General features: G+C 38.6%; 1 protein-coding gene across 1 annotated transcript in view; it reads left to right on the forward strand.

Moving 5' to 3' along the window:
• Positions 1 to 2,236: 2,236 nt before the first annotated feature.
• The window catches only part of LOC109051496 (synaptic vesicle membrane protein VAT-1 homolog), a 26,606-nt gene continuing 7,752 nt past the window's right edge, over positions 2,237 to 21,090 (forward strand). Inside the window, exons 1-4 of the mRNA XM_042727428.1 lie at positions 2,237 to 2,959; positions 8,910 to 9,117; positions 17,866 to 18,036; positions 19,907 to 19,996. Coding sequence (XP_042583362.1) covers positions 2,507 to 2,959; positions 8,910 to 9,117; positions 17,866 to 18,036; positions 19,907 to 19,996 — 922 coding nt within the window. The 5' untranslated portion in view covers positions 2,237 to 2,506. The remainder of the gene's footprint in view (positions 2,960 to 8,909; positions 9,118 to 17,865; positions 18,037 to 19,906; positions 19,997 to 21,090) is intronic.

The raw sequence follows: 21,090 nt of genomic DNA on the forward strand, positions 1-21,090 counted from the left end.
AAGCAGGGTTTGCCTGCCAGCAGGACTTTGCCCAACTCTTTAGCCATTAGAGGATTATGTCTCCATTGGTGGGAGCAGTGAGACTGGCACACGAACACCAGACATTATTTGCAAAGATTTAGGACCAGAGCTCAAGCAACTAAGCTGCAGTTTGGAAGACATTGGGTGGTTTCCAAGATCACTAGTTTTTAGATTTCTAAAGCAATGCATTATTTTGTCAGAATTTCTAGAATGCTGGTGACAGGATAAAAGGAAAAAAAAGTCACTTATTTAATCTTTTTCCTATAGCGTGATCTGCATAGCTTTTAAACTCATTCATACCCGTGACCTACAGTTCACTTCCTGTTTCTCTCAAAGCACTTCCTTGGCACTTGTATGAGTCTCAGTCTCAGTGACCTTTACTATTGCAGTGTTTGGCTGTATGTATGTATGTATGTATGTTGGTGGCTGATTTAGTGTGAAAAAGCATGCCTGCTTTGGCCGGAGCTGTTCCTAGCACGGCTATTTTATGTCAGAGCACTCACAAACACATGCAATGCACCGCCTTCAAGTGTTAACAATGGTTTGTGAATTTACTGTGACTTCCAGATTGGTCTTGGAGAATAGAAGGAATAAATAGACATTTCCTCTTGGCCTTCTGGTTGCACACAAACATGCCCATAAGCACGCCTCCACAGCCACGTGAATGACGTACCCGCCTCTACACACATGCTCGCGGATGCACACATCCGTTCTACTACATTCATGCTAACAAAAACAACACTTGAAACTCAGACAGTGTAGCTGCTATGAGCTGTGCACATCCACATTTCTTGTTTTTTTTACACAAACACACCCAGGCATTGTACACCATTTTGATTTCCTAGGGAAGCATATTTTTTTCTCTCCTCACACTGACAGAAATATGAATATGTGATTTCCCCCCAAAACCATCACAAAACCCGCCCCACAGCTGATTCTAAGAATTTCATTGGTCAATCACTTTGCTGATTGCCTACACAACACTGAAACGGATAACAACCATTTATCTTAGTAGGCTATAGCACACATCTTGATAGACAGCAATACTGTTTGTCATGAACTGATCCATTCATGATTTTTCTGAACTGAATCCATGAGTTTTTTTTGACAGGTGACTCCGTGATTGAGGTAAAATCTTTATTGGTTTGGGTTTGCATTTAATTAGGATTTCTCTTAAATGGTTTGGGGGAGGAAAATGGGTTTGCATCAAGACCTATGTATTGCATATTTCCTTTTTTTATTGTCTTACACATTTAATAATGTTGTGATGTGTATTGTCATAAAATCTGATTATACAACACTTTGACATCACTTTGAGCTCCACTTACATACATGTTCTAGTCTGTGCGTAACCTGGCGACATTAACTAACAGTAACCGGGGCAGTTGTGGCCTAATGGTTAGAGGTTCGGACTTGTAACCCAAAGGTCATGGATTTGAGTCTCAGTATCGGCAGGGACATCAATACCACGACTGATGTGAGGCCTTTGAGCAACCAACCCCCTAACTACTCCCCGGGCACTGCAGCAAAAATGACTGCCCACTGCTCCAGGTGTGTTTACTACTCACTGCTCATTGCTGTGTGTGTGCACTTGGATGGGTTAAATGCAGCGCACGGATTCCGAGTATGGGACACCATACTTGGCTACACGTCATGCCACTTTAAAATCAAAAGCTTTGACTAACTGGACTAAATAAACCAACCAACTAATGAACTTATGCAGCCTTCTGCTGCGAATCACAGAATTCTTGCGATGATTATTTTACTTTTGTTTGTTTGTTAATTTAACATCGATTACAAATTCAGAAGTCTCAAGTTTTTAATACGTGTTAATTTTTTTTTTACAACAAAACATTTATTTCTATTTAAAAGCAGCATAAGTTGCACCAAATCACTTTACACTTAAAATATCATGACGCATAGATAAAAAAAAAAAAAAAAAAAACATCTTATGCTTATTCAATGCTGGTTGTATTTCAACTGCACACATTCCTAAAGACGAAAAAGATAAATTTGTTTAAGTATATTTAACACTCAGCCAGAATTCCTCTCATTCTCTTGTGTGAATTTCAGCTGAGTATAGTAAAAACAGCTTTACTGCATTTACTAAATTGAAGTCAGCACAGCTGCCTGTCAGCACAGCTGACTCCCTCATTGGACTCTTCAATCCATTATCCCCCCCCCCCAACCTTAAATCCATTTCTCCGGGCTTTACAGCTCGCCACGCCTCGCCTCGTTTTTTCTCAATAGTTGTCAGAGCCTCTGGTCACTCACTAGTCGTCGTGAGGCATCTTCCACTCCCTTTTTTTCTCTCTCTGTCCTCCACCTTCTCAGGCTCCAGCATCCTTTTTGCAAAGGCTGAGCAAACCGTGGACGGCGAAGCAGTTCGTATATTCGAGGTCGTTTGAGCTCTGCATTATCCGCCTGAGTGAGGCAGGAAAACCAACGCAAGTCTTTTCTCAAGTTCTCGACTCAAACTCCGACCATGTCCGGCGAAGACGCACCTGCCCAGCAGCAAAACGCCGAGGAGCAGAAGCAGCAGCAGCAGCAGCAGCAGGAGGAAACCAAGACGCCCGCCGAGTCTCCAAAAACCGAGAGCAAACCCGACCCACCTCCCACCAGCGCGTCCACCGAGGCCGCCGCCGACACCCCAGCACCCGCCGCGGAGAAAGCCCCAGAGGAAGACACGTTCAGCTACCGGGCTCTGGTGCTCACCGGCTACGGCGGGTATGATAAGGTGAAGCTCCAAGTGAAGAAGGGGAAGCCGGCTCTCAAGAGCGGCGAGGTGATGGTGCGCGTGAAAATGTGCGGGCTGAACTTCGCAGATCTGATGGCGAGACAGGGACTGTACGACCGGCTCCCGTCCCCGCCGGTAACCCCGGGCATGGAGTGCTCCGGGATCATCGAGGCTGTCGCTGAAGACGTGACTGACAGAAAAGTGAGTTTATACAGCAATTTATTCGTTAATGTTCGTTCTCCGGTGTTGATTTTATTGCCCATCCTGCAACTTTTACGCATTTGTTATTACTAAACGTGTTATGAAAATGTTTACACGGTGTTTGTAATTATTTATACCCCTTAACGCCGTGCAAAAATAATGTCAGTCATTCAAAGAGAACTCATTCTCAAAGTCCTGTCACATTCACTCGCCACCGGAGACAAAAGAGGAGCGGGAGGGGCACCGATAGCCTCATTTCAGAATCACCGGAGCTCTCGTCGCGCTGACCCGAGCAATGGGCCGGAACGCTAAACGTTCACGGGAGAGCGAGCTTTGCTTGTGTACGCGGCGAGTTGAAAGTAACTAACCGTCTGATGATACTTTAGAGACACAGTAATGCACACGCGCTCCTCACTGTAGGCAGCGGCGTTTCTTTTAATGGAAGCGTTTAGTTTGATCGCGTCAGTGTGGATGCAACCACCGCCCCTCTTTCTCTCAGAGACTGTGAAGTCGCACCTGAGACGCGCAGCATCCACACGCGCGCGCGGTTAATTCCAGACGCTTTTAAAAAGTAGCGAAATCACGCTTTCGACGGTTTTAATTAACTTTTTGCGACTAGGTGCGAGCCATACCGGTGTCAAGTGGAGGCGCGGAAGACGCTCCCCAAGCGCAGAAAAAAAGGGCGAGGCGCGAGTGGGGGGGGAAATGCTAATCACACGCGCCCTTTGTCATCTGCCTCGCGCATTATGACACCGACATGCACTCTGACATCATTCATCATTCTTGCCAGATTTTTTTTTTTTTCATTTTGGCCTCTTTAAACAATAATGCAAGTTTTTCTTGTCAACGCCTATTTTTGTAGGCATAGCGCCAGTGCAATACAATTTCTTATTATATACATATTTGTTATAGTTGGCCAGCGGATACCAGTGTGATTAGAATAAATAAATCTAATTATCGGGTAAATTTTTTCAGCTCCATAGAAAACAGTGGAGTCTTCGTATGACGTGGACTAATTGACTTTCTATGTGCTCCATATGAACAAATCGATGAGTCATGCCTGGTGGTCGCTGCGCTGGTCTCCATGGCGACGAATCATGGCAACGTCATGCACCGGCTCTGTGTGAGAGTTGGTTGAAAGGATCTGGTGTTTGTATTACCGAGAATAAACATATTTAATGAGAACCAGTGGAGGTAAGATGTTCAAGAATTGTGTGAAATGCAGTTTAAAGCCTGAGCGTGTGTTAACACAGGAAAGAGAGAGAGAGAAAGTAAGAGGGAGCGAGCACTAGGCGTTGGCTGGTGGGTGATGCGGAGGATGAAGATAATGGTTCAGCCCTTCCTCAGCCTCATCTGTCACCGATATTGAATTGAAAAGGTCACCGTCCACCCTATCTCTCTCTCTCTCTCTCTCTCTCTCTCGCTCTTTCTGTATTACCATGTCAGCAAGCAAACAATTGCTGCTTCTCACATTCGGAGACCTGATAGTGCTCGGCAAAACTGACATTGTTTGGTGAGCATGTGAGGTGGGGAATCTGCTGAATGTGGTGTCTGGAAAATGACTCTTTCTTGGAGGATGAGATTGAGGGACTGTCTCTATACGTATGTTCCTATAGACCACTGTGGAGGTGAATGTTAAAGGCCCGTGACATCCTCTCACATGACCGGACAGATGTTATTCCTAAACTGCTCTCTTGTGCCCACTCTCTGTCTATATTAGCATTTTTGTCTTGAATAATTCATGTAACTTGTTGCTTGTGCGCATAAGCAACAATATTTATCAGAGTTCTGCTGCGAGGATCAGATGCATCTGTTCACAATTATCTTCCCCTGGACCACATTGTCAGCCTGGAATTTCCTCTCTCTCGCTCTCTCCCTCCCTCTGTGTGTGTGTTATTTGACAGATCGATGATAAACAGCGATGCAGTGAATATTGGTAAGTGAACAGCAGGGACACAAGCCGCTGTAGCTGAATCTGATGGTGCCGCGTAACATTTCTAATCCAGAAACCGTTTTAACCGTAAGGTTTTTTGACATGGAAACCTGACGTGGTTTCAAGTGCTCGTGTTTAAGAGCAGTTTAACTGCACCATAAATGAAGAGTTATGGGTTTGAGGCGTAGGCTGAGATTTGTTCAGTTAGTGGTACTATAAGAGTGATCAACATGTAAGAGCTACACAAAAATAATAAAAACTTACTCTAAGCCGTAATGTCACAATACAACAAGAGAGGCAACAGTGTTTCACAGTGTGCAGAGAGTGGTTACAGAAGTGGAAACAGTTATGGTGCTGTGATGGAAGTATGACCTAATTTGACAATTGTAGGGTATAAACAACGCGGATGAGCTTAAAATGACTCTCCAAGGCCAGTTTCATCAGGTGCAGCATAAAAACAAGCCGTAATAAATGGATAAACCTGATTAGTCAAAATGTGACTGCAGTACCCTAACTGTGCATTTTAAGTATTTAAATTAAAACTAAATTTAATACTTCTAAAAATAAATCTATTAAACCTACAAGAGTTCCAAAAAAGTATACCTTTTATATCTGTGTGAACGTTATGGTAAAATTGCTGCTGAATATGGTAAGTTTGTAGTTAAAAAAAAAAGGCAATTTATATGAATGTATTAGTGGAAAATATATAATTTGTATGTAATATTTAATAGGGACAGTGTATATCTTAAGTCTTGGTCACCATTTTTTCACCATTTTATCACCTTGTTGCCTTCATTTTAAATTCTGCAGGTCTGAAAACTTTGAAAATTTGAAGAAAAAAAATCACAGATTGAGGGGAAAAAGTATAAATATTCCATGTAATCTCTCTGTTAATGAGGTCATTAAGCTGCATGCAAAATAATTATAAAATAGCAATTCATTACAACTCTGTGGTTACCAGTTAACATGCCAGTTGAAAAATAATAATAATAATAATAATAAATAATATTAAAATAATTTTTTTTAAAAATATTTTAATAGAATTTTAAGCAGTTAATATATAGCTAAAATATAGCATAAATATTTATTAATATTAATAATAATGATTATTTCCTCCATAATTAGTTGCTATTTCATAGATGCTTCCAATTTTGCTCAAAGGCACAGTGGTGATAAAGCAAGATCGTGATCTCAATATCTCTTTGCCCCACGTGGGATTTTGAGCCGCCATCCTTTGTGTTAGCATCCCAGAGCCTCAACCGTTGGGCTGCTGCCGCCACATACAAAAGCAAACAAACAAACAGATAAAATAGACCAAATTAGTGCTGGAAGATGGCAAAGCTTTATGGAGCAGAATCCCCCTCATTTCCACAGCAACAAGATTAAAAGTTCACAGACAGATGTATTGCATGAGCCAAATGCATTAGAGAGAGCCACTTTACCCTTCAAAGTGTGTGTGTGTTTGGGTGTGTACGTGCATGCATACAGGACAGGAAGAGACTGGAGAGACATGGGAGAGGATCACAGCCAGTGACAGACATCTCACAAGACCTTCAGCTGGCCTTGATCTCTGCAATCTCAGCTGAAAAGTGTGTGTGTTTAGTGCAAACACAGAATACAAAGTATGATAAGTTTGTGACACAAGTGTGACTGCTTTGTAAGTCTGACAAGGAGAAAGAGAGAGATAGAAAAGAAGGGTGAAGAGGGCTGATTGCCCCGTATTGTGAGTTATGATCACAGTTCACAGCCGAGACTTAAATGTCCATTGATCTGTGATGTGCAGAACGTCCAATTAAAGAAGAAGAAGAAGAGGAATGGTAGAAAGCAAGACTGAGATGTGGAAGATGAGAAGAGAGAGAGACAGGAAAGACTGAAAACCGTGAAGAGAGATGAACTGGGGCACAGACGTATCGGCTTGGGAGTAGTCCCGCTCTCTAATTGGACAGTAAAGACAAAGATGCCCATGCGTCCCTTGGGCCTATTAGACTGTGTGTGTCTTCCTGTCTGTGAGGGAAGCGCTGGGTATATTAGTGTTTGTGTTTTGCTTTTGAGAAAAGCTTCAGTGTGTGTGGTTCCTGAAGCACCGTTGAACATTTGTGCCGAGTTTGTGTACCCTAAAAAAGAAATAAAGAGAGAGGTGGTTTTCTGGCCGTGTGTGTGTGTGTGTTGTCCTCTCTTAAGCTCATTGAGGCTGAAGGATCTGCCTGCCCCCCAATGAGAGGATCTGATCTTTAGAAATGCAGAAAGACAGAAAGGGGGAGATGGGAAATGAAAAGGAGTGATAGACGGAGAAAGAGTGATGGAGGAAGTGGGATGTTTATGATGCTAGTGATTGAGAAAATACACAAGTGGAGTACAGGACGTAAGTGTTAAGTGTTGAGTGTTTTTGTGCATGTTACAAAGGTCGGATGAGTCCATGTCACTGCTTTTATGAATTATGAAAACAGCTTAAAGGTGAAGTGTGCCATTTGTTGGCACCAGCAACACCAAACAGAATTGCAGTCTGTTTATTTAAGCAGCTTGACTGGGTTGGATATAGTAACATTGGCTCAACCAACGATTTGAAAACATGGGCCATAATAGTGCAGATATTAGAATGTGTAATTCCTTTAGAGTTATATTAGTGGTATTTTCTATTGCTCATACTGAATTTGAAGGGATAGTTCACCCAAAAGTGAAAATGTTGTCATTTACTCAGCTTCATGTAGTTACAAACCTTCTGTGTAACACAAAGATATTTTAAAAAATGTTTTAACCTTTTTTGCCCATACAGTGAAAGTCAATGGGGTCCAAAATAATACTGGAGTAAAAGTTGGGCTTAAACAAATTGACAAAACGCCATGTAAATGTATTAGTTCAGTTAAAATAGTAATGGTCAGGTTTTTATGAAGTCGGACTAACAGACCTAGACAGTAAGATTGTAGCTTGGCTTTGTCCAACATATGTACACCTTACAATTTCCATGGAATTGGCATCAGATCTTTTCTTCTATATTGTGATGATGTACATACGAAAGAAACAGTTTATTGAAAAAAAAATATATATTGATTCTATCTGTCGGCTGTTGATTGGATGGAGGCAGGTCTGATTGCAAGCTTGCATTTGATTGCAAGAAAGGGGCGGGATTTAAATGATTGGATTCCAGCATACTCCATCAGAAAGAAATCTATAATTTCACTGGAAGGTGAAGTTATGATTAAAAATCACAAGCTCAATAAAAAATTTAATAAATAAAAAACATGCATGGATGACTTGCTCACAATAACATGCAGGAAATAGTGAATTTCCATTTCACAAAATTTTCAATTATGTATCGTCATGTATTCGGACAAATAGAGATTATACGTTTGACTATGGAACAAACCACTGTGGCTCAACTTCAACTGCACAAACACACTAATGGTGGCTCAGATTTATGTGTTACAAGTGTGTGTGTGTGTGTGTGTATGTTTGCATTCCTTGTATCTCCTCATTCCAAAGGAAGTAGTGGAAGTCTGCGCAATGAGCTTTCCTGTATCTGTGTGTGTATCTGGGGCTCGCCAAGGTAATTGAAGGATTTTCAGTTACAACTGATACTATCAAACAACTCTAAATGGAGCACATTTATCTTCTCCAATGAAAAAGTTTAGCAAAACAATCCAGATGGCCAATAGTACAGGTTCAAATATTTTGTTGAGGTATGCTAACTGTCTTGAAGGATAATGACAACACAACATACACGAGAGATCTCCCAGATTTGTGCAGCTGGGCAGTTGTTTTGCCAAAAATTATTTTATTTTTTTTAACTCCAAAGTTGCGCAAAATAGCCAATGAACAAATAACCATACAGATCCAATGAGCATTATCATCACATCTCCTCGAATGATGTCTCAATGCTTATTCACTTATACTCAAGATTGTTGCAGCGCTGCTATGGTGACTGTGGCATATAACTCTGAAAGGCATATTGTTGCTGAAACATTCCAGGGCTGTTTTCCAAACGTTCCTTGAATGTTTCTCTGTTTTTCTTGTCTGTAGGTGGGTGATAAGGTCCTGGTTCTGAACCGGAGTGGCATGTGGCAGGAAGTAGTAGTGGTGGCGACCACACACACCTTCCTGATGCCAGAGGGCATGAGCTTTGAGGAGGCGGCGGCACTTCCTGTCAATTACATCACCGCCTACTTGATGCTCTTTGACTTTGGGCACCTGCGTCCCAACCAGAGCGTACTCATCCATATGGCTGCAGGTAAGTTTGTGTGTGTGTGTGTGCACTGTGGAGATTATGCAAATGTATTACTTGCTTCAAAACAGGGATTACATGCCGCCTAATGCAGTTATATTTTCATGAGCTGCAGCACAATGGACACATCCAAGCGTTTGTGTATACGGTTCTTGCAGCTGGCCAAAAGGGAGCCCTGTGGCTTTTTACAGCGGCAAGGGAGTGCAGCAGTGGTTTACATTTACTTACATGCTCCCATCGTCATTCGTGGGAGTGGATCAGTGAGTCCCTTGTGGCAATTAACTATTTCCAAGTGTCGTCCCAAAGGGATTTCTTACACTCTGGGCAGGTGTATGTATATGTGGGGGTGTGTTGGGAATCCGTGCTCTCTAAATAATGAACTTTGGGAGACACTGCAAATGCAGGTGCAGGATTGAATAGTTTATTAGTTCTCAGAGAGTATTCCTGTAGGTGTCAAACAAATATCTTATCGATAAATTCATATGAGCGAGTCCCTTGGCAGCCGTTCAGTTTATAAACATTAAGATAATGTTCTGCTCGCAGTGAAGACTGTGCTCTGGTTGTATTGGAAAACGGTGACAGATTTTGTGATGATAGTTATTTGGTTAAACTGTGATTTACTCAATTATTCATTTAATTATGCAACATTTAAAGTGATGAAAGGTTTTCTAGTCAGAACAGAATGGTGTGTGCTTGTTAGAATGTGTATGTATTGATAATTCAGTCTGTGAGTGCGTTACGGTGTTGGATTTTTAAGTGTAAATTTATATTCATGAGGATCTTTTTTATTATATTTGATAACCAAAGTGAGGAAAAAACAGTTTCAGGCTAATTAAATTTTTTTTGTGGTATCAGTATAAAGAAAAACAAAACGTGTTTTAAAAATTCTAAGTGAAATCACATCTGCCTGTGAGAGAGAATGTCGGGGAAACTAGTGGAATAGCTGGAATCTGACTGAGGGGAGTAGCTACATGCATCAAAATTGCTGATAAAATCTGCAAACTTTGAAGAAACGTCTCTGGTATGATACACCCTCCACATACTCAAGAAATACCAGCATTTAAAATATGCCAACATCATAATGAAAATTACTACATAGCCTTCTCTTGCCTGACAGCACTGCTTAGAAACCATACATCCAATTCAAGTGTTTTATAAATAAAAAATGTCAAACTTTGTTCATAATTTAAATATTTGATGCATAATTAGTTATACTTGGTATGTTTTTATTTTTAGTTTTTTTTAATGCATAGTTTACAAAAGCTGAAAAGGCTAATGAGATTCATTGTAAGACAATTGTTAAAACCATTGATTTTAGTGTAATTAATTAGAGCCAAGCACCCATGGTCACAGCGCCAACTACTGGTAAAAAAAAAAAAAAAAATTCACAAATTGTCATTTTAGCTTACAACTTCGGGTTTAATCTTACATTAATATTGACTGGGTCATGCTGTGTACAACCAGTTAATTTTTTTAGGGTGGCCATATTGCCTTTCCACCATTTTGAACTTTACAAACACTTGACATCGAAAGAAAACCTGGTAAACATCGACACCATATTCTGAGTGTATCCGAGCAATTTATACACAGTGCCACCTAGTGATTGGTTTCATTGCACCTTCAACAAATATTGTTCAAATCTAATGGATCTTTTAAAAATAATTCTAAATCTTTTTAGCTGTAGCATCAACAGCGTTTTCTTTGGTGTACTAATTCTCTAATTGATATTTGTCTTTGGCATATGACTCTATCTCAGCTATATATATATATATAGATATATATATATATATATATATATATATATAATATATATTGGTAGATTGTTTTTCTAGGGAAATTCATTTAAAGGAGCCATGTTTCACTAGTTTCTGAGCACACGTGGTGAACAAATGTTACTTTTGTGTTATCAATGATTATACAAAAACATATCTTGAAATACTCATTCAGTATAGGTAATGCAACCTTTTAAAAAACACGTATTTGTATAAATCTTACATAAAACCATTCTTGAATGAATTGCAGCATTCATTTTAATGGGACGATTTATGTAAGAATGGATTTATGAATTATATTTACATGAATCAATTCTGCTTGTGTTTCATGAATGAGGCCCAATAAATGAACTGAACTACTCTCATATTCCCTCTCTGGTGTGTGATATCCCGCGTGAATGCTTATGGACATATGCATCAGACAGTGTGGGTGTGGATGAAGCTTTGGCTTGGGGTGGACGGAAACACTTTCGTTCCAACTGGAGTCTTGCAGAAACCAGAATTCTCAAACAATCTCGAAAGCGTCTCCTTGAACCACCACCACACCCTAAAAGAGAAAAGAGGCAATGTCTTAAGACAAAACTTAGTCACAAATATTTGCAGAGAAATCAAACCAAAGCCCCCATTAAATAAAAAAGGAGGTCTCTGGAGTGGGGGCGTCAATTATAGATGAGTCTGTAGTTATGTAGCACATCGTGCTTGTAATTGTAACCAACACTCTTTGTTTCAGCTTGTATTATGTTATCTTGTTCTTGAGATTGTTTTTGTGTTTTTGTCTTGTATGTGTGTGTGTCTATGAATGCTCAAGTGTGTGTGTGCTCAGGAAGACCTTAGTATCTCAGTGCACAGGATGTTTTTTGAATTCAATGTAATAATGGAAATGTGTTTCCTCTGAGTTTCACTGAGAGTAAGGAATGGCACGACATTTTCATATGGAGCATGATGCATGATTTAAGGTAAATACTGATGCATTTTCTTTAAAGGAATAATTTACCTCAGATTGAAAATTCTTCTTAGTTATTAGTTGATGCTTGTCACTCTTTTCTGTTCAGCAACAGTGCAAGGGATCTGAAGCTGTCTGGTTTTAAGGCTCCATAAAAGTATCCGATCGAAAACAGACATCGCTTAATAGAGGTGTGAACGGGGTCCAAAATTTTTTGTGATTGGATCAATCAAAAGTATTTGAAAATGTGTTTGACTACAGCGCATTCGTAAAGTAAACGCTTATCCATCCTGATGCGTCCCACGCGCCTACTTGTTATAATGTTTTGTTGTATCTGGAAAACCTTAACCCCTTAACTGTCACCGTCCCACCTGTGGGACGCTTGGCGCTCTTTTTTTTGTTGTCCTTTTTCTCTATAAAATCTTTTAGTAATCATGATAAATTATATATCATTCGAAAGCTTAGAAGCCCAAGAATCATCCTGTGAAAACCATTTTGAAATCGGACATTGCGTTTCCATGGAAATGTTACTTTAAAATCTTATGGCGGTCTCCTCCCCCTTAGTGGGCAGTGTCAAGTGTCATATTACAAAATGCATTACGGTCTTTTAGAATCAAAACTTTTTATAATCTTGGCAACAAAAACATATCATTGGAAAGGTCTGAGTCTCAGGATTCCATATTTGGTGGTTATTTTGAGTACTGAAAGTAAAATTGACAGAGAAATCTAGGGAAAAATTCATTAAACAAAATTCAAAGGAGTTTTGATGGCTCCCAGTGGCTGTTTGTGGTATAACTCCCCTAAATAAAATCTCACAGGAACCTCAATTTTTTTTCATATCAACTTCAAATTTGGAACATAACTTATTTAGACTCAAGGCTTTAATTTTATACCAATTTTAGAATAAAACCTGTTATGTAAAATATTTATAATAAATAAAATAAAATTAATATAGGGCATTTTATTTACAGTACTTTTAAACTTCTATAACTTTTTGATACTTTAATTTTTGAAAAAATTCCACTTTTGCCAAAATCTGCTAATTTTCTTCTTTAAAAAGAGACCAACCTTACATCTATATTCCAAAGTGTTCATAAAATACAACAATTTAAGTTTGGATAGTGCACTGTAATGCCTATTTTAAAAAATGGGGCGCTCACAAAAAAAAAAATTAAAGGATGTCAATGGGCTTCGCTTGTAAAATAAAACAAACATTACACTCACACCAAAAACAGCATTCCAGGATCACAACATCCAGGAAGAGCAGTCGCCATCTGCTACGGTTTATTGAATTGATTCCTAAAGATCTTTTAGAGTCCCCTTCTCCTGTTATTCTTTAATAGATTAGTTCATCCAAAAATGAATTCTGTCATTTATTCACTCTCATGTCATTTCAAACCCATATGACTTTAGTTTCTTCTATGAAACACAAAAGATGTTTTGAGGAATATTCACTCTGCTTGTTTCTATACAATGAAAGCAGGCAGTGTCCTTTGGCTGTCAAAGTAGTCTAAATGAATTGTATGCTACATTCTTCTAGTCTTCTAAAGCCATGCAATAGCTTTTTATGAGAAAAAGATACAAATTTGAGTCGTCTGTTGAAATTCTGCCCCTTAACCACACCGTTATTAATGTTTTGAATTTGCTTTTATTTTTATATTTTCAGTTTTTTTTTTTTTTTTAAATTTTAGATTGCATTTTAGTCATTTTTTTGTCATTTTTATTTTATTTATTTTGTTAGTTTTGTTTAATTTGTTTGTGCTTTTCAAGAAATGTGACAGATTTATTTTTAGTTCACAGTGACAACATTGCACAGCTGTCAGGTTTTATTTGCACGTTTACATTTTGAAACTTGATATACTGCAATTGACACTTACATTTTTGGGTGAAATTTTCATTTACCTTGTATATTACATTTACACCTCTAGCATTCCAGTTTCTTGGCTTTAGCTCACTGCCCTATAAGGCTGGACATTAAAATGTGATATAGTAGCTTACTGCTGATTTTATAAACAGCCAGAACAAATCAGAGCAGAGTACAGCCTCTTCATTGTGACAGCGCCTCATGCCAAATACTACACCATTATCTGTCTGATCGGTTTGTGACTCACTTCAATTCGACTGACCAGTCACTATTGTGCTATGTTTTATTTGGTTTGCTTGCCTTTAGCTCTGATTTGAGATCTGTTTTGAAGAATTCAAGAACAAGATTCAGATACGAGAAGCTGTTTATAGATTAGCACAAATTTTTCAGCCTCCACTTTGAATCCTGTCAAACAACTCACAGTGAAACAAGTCTCTCTCTCTTTGTCCTCTATTTGCACTGAGGGTGTGGGCTGAGTGCTCGTATGTTGGGAATCTGCAGAATTCCTCAGTGTTTTGGGGAAAAATTCCCTTTCACTAGAGGAGGGTGATACTGGAAGGGTAATATTGCTGTGGCCGAGGTTGTTGGCTGCCAAGTGTGTGTGTGCGTGTATGAATGTGTGGATAGAGGGAAGCATAAAGAGTTTACTGTGTGTGTGTTTCGCCCTCGTATGTCCTTGTGTAAAACGACCTGATTAGATGAACATTGTGCTTAATTTTCTTCAATAAAAAACTGCCACACAATCCTAAGCGCAACAAATGGAATTAAATGGAAGAATCTGCTTATGTAGCTATGGATTCTTTGTTGTTTTGCTCTCTCACTCCACAAACCCTGAGTCAGTTTGATCAGTGCACTTATATTTTATTCAGAAACTATTTGTTTGGATTACTTTTCAATTACAGTGTTGCCAAAGAAGTCTCATGTATAGCCAGACCTTTGACTAAACGACATATGGTCTATATATAATATTATATGTAATATTATATGTAAATATTAATATATTATACATAGGGCTGTCAATAGATGAAAATTTTTAATCTAATTAATTACACCCTTTTTTGGGATTAATCACGATTAATCGCACACTTCATGAAATCAGAATTGTATAGTATGTGTACAGTGCAACAGCAAAGAGCTTTTTTAGAGAAGTCAAGTTGCAATACCGAACAGGACCACATGGAGATGCCAAAAAAACCCTAAACCAACCTCCTGCTGACTGCATATATCTACTACAGTACACGGATCCATTCAGAAAAACGAAGACATGACACAGATACATACACATGACAAATCAAAACATTATCGTGAATGTATGGAAATGTCTGTGTCTGTGCATAAATACAACGTGCAATCAGTGCCTCAAGAGCACTCATGCACGCATTAATATAATGGACTCAAGCGTGTTTACTGTGCGACTCCTGTACGCCACTGCAATTGTATTTACCTTGATTGCAGTCTTCATCCATCAAAACTTTACTAGCGCGACACTGGTTATCCAGTCACGTCTCACCTGGCCATACAGCGGTGGGATGTGTTGACAATCCCTTCAGTCTGTACTTCACACAGCGTGTGTGACCTGTGAGGGCTCGCACTCTTCAGAGACAATCACAGAATATGACAGAGCTTGTGTTTTAAAGCCAAGCACACTGGAATGAATAATTCACTGAAAACGCAATGTGAGTCTCTGTTCTTTCTGCAATCTCTGATGTAATCAGCCTAGTTTCCTTTATATTAGTGCTGTTTTAAACATTTGTTTGATTGTTTGAATGCATTTGCTTACTGAATCATTGGACCGAAAACTTTCCCTGAGTTTAGCGGCTTAAAGTGATCTGATCACAAGCAGAGAAGCAAAATTGGGTTAAAGGGTTAGAATATAAATTGTGCTTCAATGATTTGGCTTTAATTGCGTTAAATTATTTTTAACACGTTAAGGATTGTAAAATTGTAAGATTGTAAAACATACACATTATGTAAAAAAAAAAAAAAAACACTTTTGTTTAGGATGTGATTATTTGAACAAAAATGCAGTAAGAACTGTAATATTGTGAAATGTTGTTACAATTTAAATAAGTTTTCAATTTCAGTATATTGTAATTTTATTCATGTGATGCAAAGCTGAAATTTTCAGCGTCCTTATTCCAGTCTTCAGTGTCATATGATCCTTCAAATATCATTCTAAATCATTCTTCTATATTTTTGTGGAAACTATGATATATTTTTTCTGGATTCTTTGATGAATAGAATCAAATTTTAGAATATCGAATAGAATAGAATCAAAGAATTGAAATTTTTTTTGTTTGTTTGTTACATAGCTATAGATAGATAAATAGATGACTCTGGTTATTAGACCTTGGGTCTGAGGTAATTTCCCATGCCTGAAGCCTAGTGTGGCTTTCCTATATGTGCAGAAATAGAGAAATGCACACAAAAGACTTAGCAAATGCTCGAGACTGAGTGAAGGAGAGTAAAGTGCACATATTTTTGGAGATTAGCAGATATGAGCACACATGAAAGAGGTTCATTTTGTTTGTGTGAGGTTCAGGGGATCTCTTGGCAGCTCTACCACAGGTCTTGTGATCGGAGCTCAGTGGTCATGGGGCAGCCTGGCACTGAACCCCCCCACGAGGTCCAGTAGAAGAGACGGGAGAGACAGCAGGTTAAAAAGCATGATGTGAAAGAGACGTGTGTTCTCACGCATTGTGAGCTCTCTGACAGAGAAAATGGCGGCCCTGCTGCTTTCAGAGAAACCAACTCTTCCTGAGTCGCCATGGCAACACAAACTTCATTCACTAGCGAGTGAATGAGGGAGAGGAGGAGAGGGCCAGTTTAATGAAGTGATGGAACAGAAGATACTGTAGATGTGCATTACAGAGATTGTGTCGCCCCTTACTGAACTCTGATCTGATTTACTCTGACAGGGTAAACATTAACTTGCAGTGTGTATGTATACGTAAGGAATAATTGACGATGGGTCCTTGAATTATTAGAAAAATAATGCACACTCGAGGTGGTGATGCGGCCATGACATGAAGCGGAGGGATTCATCTGGTTTTAGCTATCTAGGCTGCATTGATTTATAGGGATTTATATATTATTTTGCATACCTGCTACCGCTTTTTTAAAATTTGTATGAATTTGGTCTTGTCTTAGCTGTATTTACACGCTGTTACTCATTGAGCTCATTGGTTTTTATTTTATGTGGTATTTTAATCATAAGCATCAGAAAATGTACAATATTTTTTTCCTTTCTATTTTCAATAGAAAGGAAATTCTATTTTTTCTTCAATAGGCTGTTTTTGCATGCTGTTACTCATTCTGGCTTGGGTTTTATTTTATTTTATTTAATAAAAAAGGCGATTTCATAGCTCTGTTTTGTATCCTATTCATCACAAGAGCCAGTTAAGTAAAAGTGTGAGTGTTTGCAAACACTATTCATCACAATCCAAAGCCTAGAAGCACTTGATGATCAAAATTTATGAATATCACTGTATGTATGTGTGCTCTTAATTTTGTCATTAGATAAGCTTTACCCTTTATAGGTTCATGCACTAGTGACCTTTTAAGACACGGCTCTGCCTCTCCCTTTGAGACGCACTCAAAACACGCAGTAAAAATTTTGATTAAATGGATCTGCTCACAATCTGTGTCAGATGTAAATGACATCTTTAAGACATTAGTCCCCAGACAGAGCTCATGATTGGTGACCTGCTGTCCTGGAGCCTCTCTGTCTTGAATACTTTGCTTTGAAATGACTAAAAGTTGTTTACTGTTGCTGTTTTTCAGTAGTAACGGTAGCAGACTGTGACCACAGTACTGTGAATAGTTCTCAGAAAACCTTCGCCACCAACCACTACATTTAAACATGAAGCATTTAGATGTTAATGAGTTTCTTTCTGATGAATTTTTGTTCCTCCACAAAAAAAATAAAAAAAATGGATGAGTTGAAAAACATTAGAAAATAATAATAAATTGATCAAAGTTATTTGCCTTTGAAACCACTTGCAAGTTGAATGTGTGGATGGGTGCTGCTCGTCTTTAAGGTCTTATGGCAGTTTTGTCCTGCCGTACCCTTTGCTTACAAGGTCCTGCTCTTGTTTTGAGATGGAAACTGCTGGAAATAATTTGTGTGCAGGGTTCTTCTTCAAATTTCATAATTTGTTTTGTTTCCTCTCTAGGTGGGGTGGGCATCGCTGCCACTCAGTTGTGTAAAACGGTGAATGATGTCACAGTGTTTGGCACCGCCTCGGCCAGCAAGCACGAGGTCATCAGCCAGGGCGGAGTCACACACCCCATTGACTACAGGACACGAGATTATGTGGAGGAGATCCGTAAAATCAGCCCCAAAGGTGAGCAATGACTGACAACGAAGACCAGCTTTAAGAATGTAATCTATCATGTAAAAGTTTGGGGTCAGTAAGATTTCTTTGAAAGAAATTAGTACTTTTATTCAGCAAGGACAAATTAAATTGATCAAAGTAACAGTAAAGACATTTATAATGTTACAAAAGATTTCTATTTCAAATAAATGCTTTTCTCACAAACATTAAACACAACAAAATAATCCAACAAAAAAATTCATAAAAGTTTCCACAAATATTAAGCAGCACAACTGTTTTCAACATTGATAATATAAAATAAGAAATGTTTCTTGAGTAGCAAATCGGTATATTAAAGAATGATTTCTGAAGGATCGTGTGACACTGAAGACTGGAGTTTTGATGCTGAAAATTCAGCTTTGCATCACATGAATAAATTACATTATACTAATCTTGAAAACTGTTATAACATTTCACAATATTACAGTTCATTTTTTTTTTTTTTTCAAATAAATGCAGCCTTAGTGAGCATAAAATGCTTTCATTAATATTAAAATCCTTACTTACCCCAAACATTTGAACAGTAGTGTATTTGCGGTAAATAAACTTGTTTTAAGACCACATGTTGCATTTAAAATGATGTTATATAATTAACATTTTTCCCCGCTGACTAATCACCACACATAAATCTATGTAAATTGTTTCAGTTGCTTTCAGTTTGCTTTGGGGGCAGTGTGTGCAAATAGCCTAGTAAATACAGTCCAATTAAAGACACAATGGAAATCTAACATAAGAAGTCTAAAGACTCCCCTAAGAAGTTCTCAATAAGGCTTTCTGCTTTGCTGTTAGCAGACCGTGTGTGTGTATGTTAAACAGTGAAGTACATCTGTCCACTCTGCCTTTCATGTTTGTGCTTTTTGTGTTTTTGGTTGTATATCGGATGTGTATATTGAAGTTTTGTTGTGTTTGTGTGCTGAGTCAGCTGTAACTCTTAACACACTGTCCGATAAAATATTGTTTACTCTTATCTTATCACAAAAATGTACAAAACAAATTCCTTCCTTTTTTGTTTAGCTCTTCCATGACCGAACATTTTATTTGATGTACTCCTCTGACCATAACAGTCTTAGAAATGTAGAAACACAGTATCATATTGATGACATTCCACCCTGGTCAACACGAGAGCAGTGTTAACCCATAAATAACTGTTGAATAAAGAACTTCAGCAATACATTAAGGTGCTGAACTTGCTGTAGCAGTGGAGGTTTAAAAAGGACCAACTTTTGTTTTGCAAATGGTCTAACAGCTAAAGCAACATGCATTGCTAAAAACATCAAAATAATCAAATAAACATCCTTAATAATAAAGATGCTTTGATAAATAGAAATATAGAAAAATATAGAAATATGTTAGGGTCAGTAAAAGAGATGAAAATGTTTTTTTAAAGAAGTCTCTCATGCTCACTAAACCTGCATTTATTTGATAAAAAGTGGAAAACCGTAGTATTATCAAATACTATTACAATTTAAAACAACCGTTTTCTATTTTAATGTATATATTCCTGTCTTCAGTGTCAAATGATTTTTCAAAAATCATTCTAATATGCTGATTTGGTGCTTTTCACAAGTATTTACTGTTGTTTTTTTTATGAATTTAATGCATCCTTGTGAAATAAAAATACTGATTTCTTTTAAAGAACTTGTTAGTGAAAGCCACAGAATTGCACAAATTAATTTGCACAATATTCACTTATAATTTACACAAAAGTATGTTAAAACAAAACATGCACTCTCAAATTATGACTTCTGTTATTTGGCCAAGCAGGTACAGTTTTATTGATGCACTGCATATAATTAAATGCATGATTCACCATCTGTGTCTTTTTTCCTGTGTGTTTTAGGCTTGGATATTGTTCTGGATCCTCTGGGAGGCTCGGACACCCATAAGGGCTACAACCTACTGAAACCAATGGGGAAGCTTGTCAGCTACGGTGAGCCTCGACTGACACCCTAAACATCAGCTCGCGCACATTCCACTTGTCATGTCTTTTCAAGTCACCAAAAACCAAATGCTACAGTTTCAGACTGTAGGGCTGAGGTTTTGTTGGTTAAATTGAATAGACAAGTCTGAATAGCTTGAAAGTGACGTATTACAGTAAATCAACTTCAGTAACACAATACCCGGAACAAGACCCCTTAAACAACATGGTGTACTGAAGTCCCACCCAACTGTCTTTGTCCCTCCATCTCTTTCTCTCGCTCGCTCTCTTCCTCTATCCTGCTTCATCAGAACAATGGCTCCTCTATCTGACACAGAACCCAGAATGTGTCCGAATGTAGCAGACTGGGTCAGGTCCAAATCACAGGCCAACTCAGAGCTCGCTTTGTGTGAATATGTGAGAAAGAAAGACAGAGAGGGTTGTCATTGCTTAATGTGTATGTTTCCCCCTCTCTAATGGTACGATAGCGTGTAATTTACTTTAATATCCTTTGTCTTCCCAATACGTGGCTAATAAGCCACCTTTGAAGTGAACCAAGAGATTGATGGTTAGACTTAGAAAATGAAAGAGAGGATGTGTGAAATGAAGAGGATAATCGTGTGGAGAGACACTAAAACGACTGGGAGAAACAAGCAAGGGAGTGACAGACATGGGAAGCGACGCGAGAGGATGTGCGGACAGTGAGCGAATGAAGACGGGTCAAAGAGTGCAGTGTTGGAAAAGGGAAAAAGAGAGTGAGAAGGAGGGCCAGAGAGGCATGTCATTCCTCTGTAAATGAAGAATGCTCACTGTGGGATCCATTAAGCAGTAATTCACCCGTCGGTCAACCGCACACACATTTTACATGCAGAAAACTCAACACAAATACCTATTCATGCTCGGGGAACATGCTCCGAGTTCAAACACCTCACACACACACACACACACACACACACACACACACACACACACACACACACACACACACACACACACACACACACAAAGACATTTTTACATGCTAGGACATAAGAATGGGTGGTATGATAGTAGAAATGTGTTGACTGGTAGAGATTTTGAGAAATCATTTATTCTGCTTTGTTTGG

The sequence above is a fragment of the Cyprinus carpio genome, chromosome A3, assembly GCF_018340385.1.
Source record: "Cyprinus carpio isolate SPL01 chromosome A3, ASM1834038v1, whole genome shotgun sequence".
In the NCBI taxonomy this organism is placed as follows: Eukaryota; Metazoa; Chordata; class Actinopteri; order Cypriniformes; family Cyprinidae; genus Cyprinus; species Cyprinus carpio.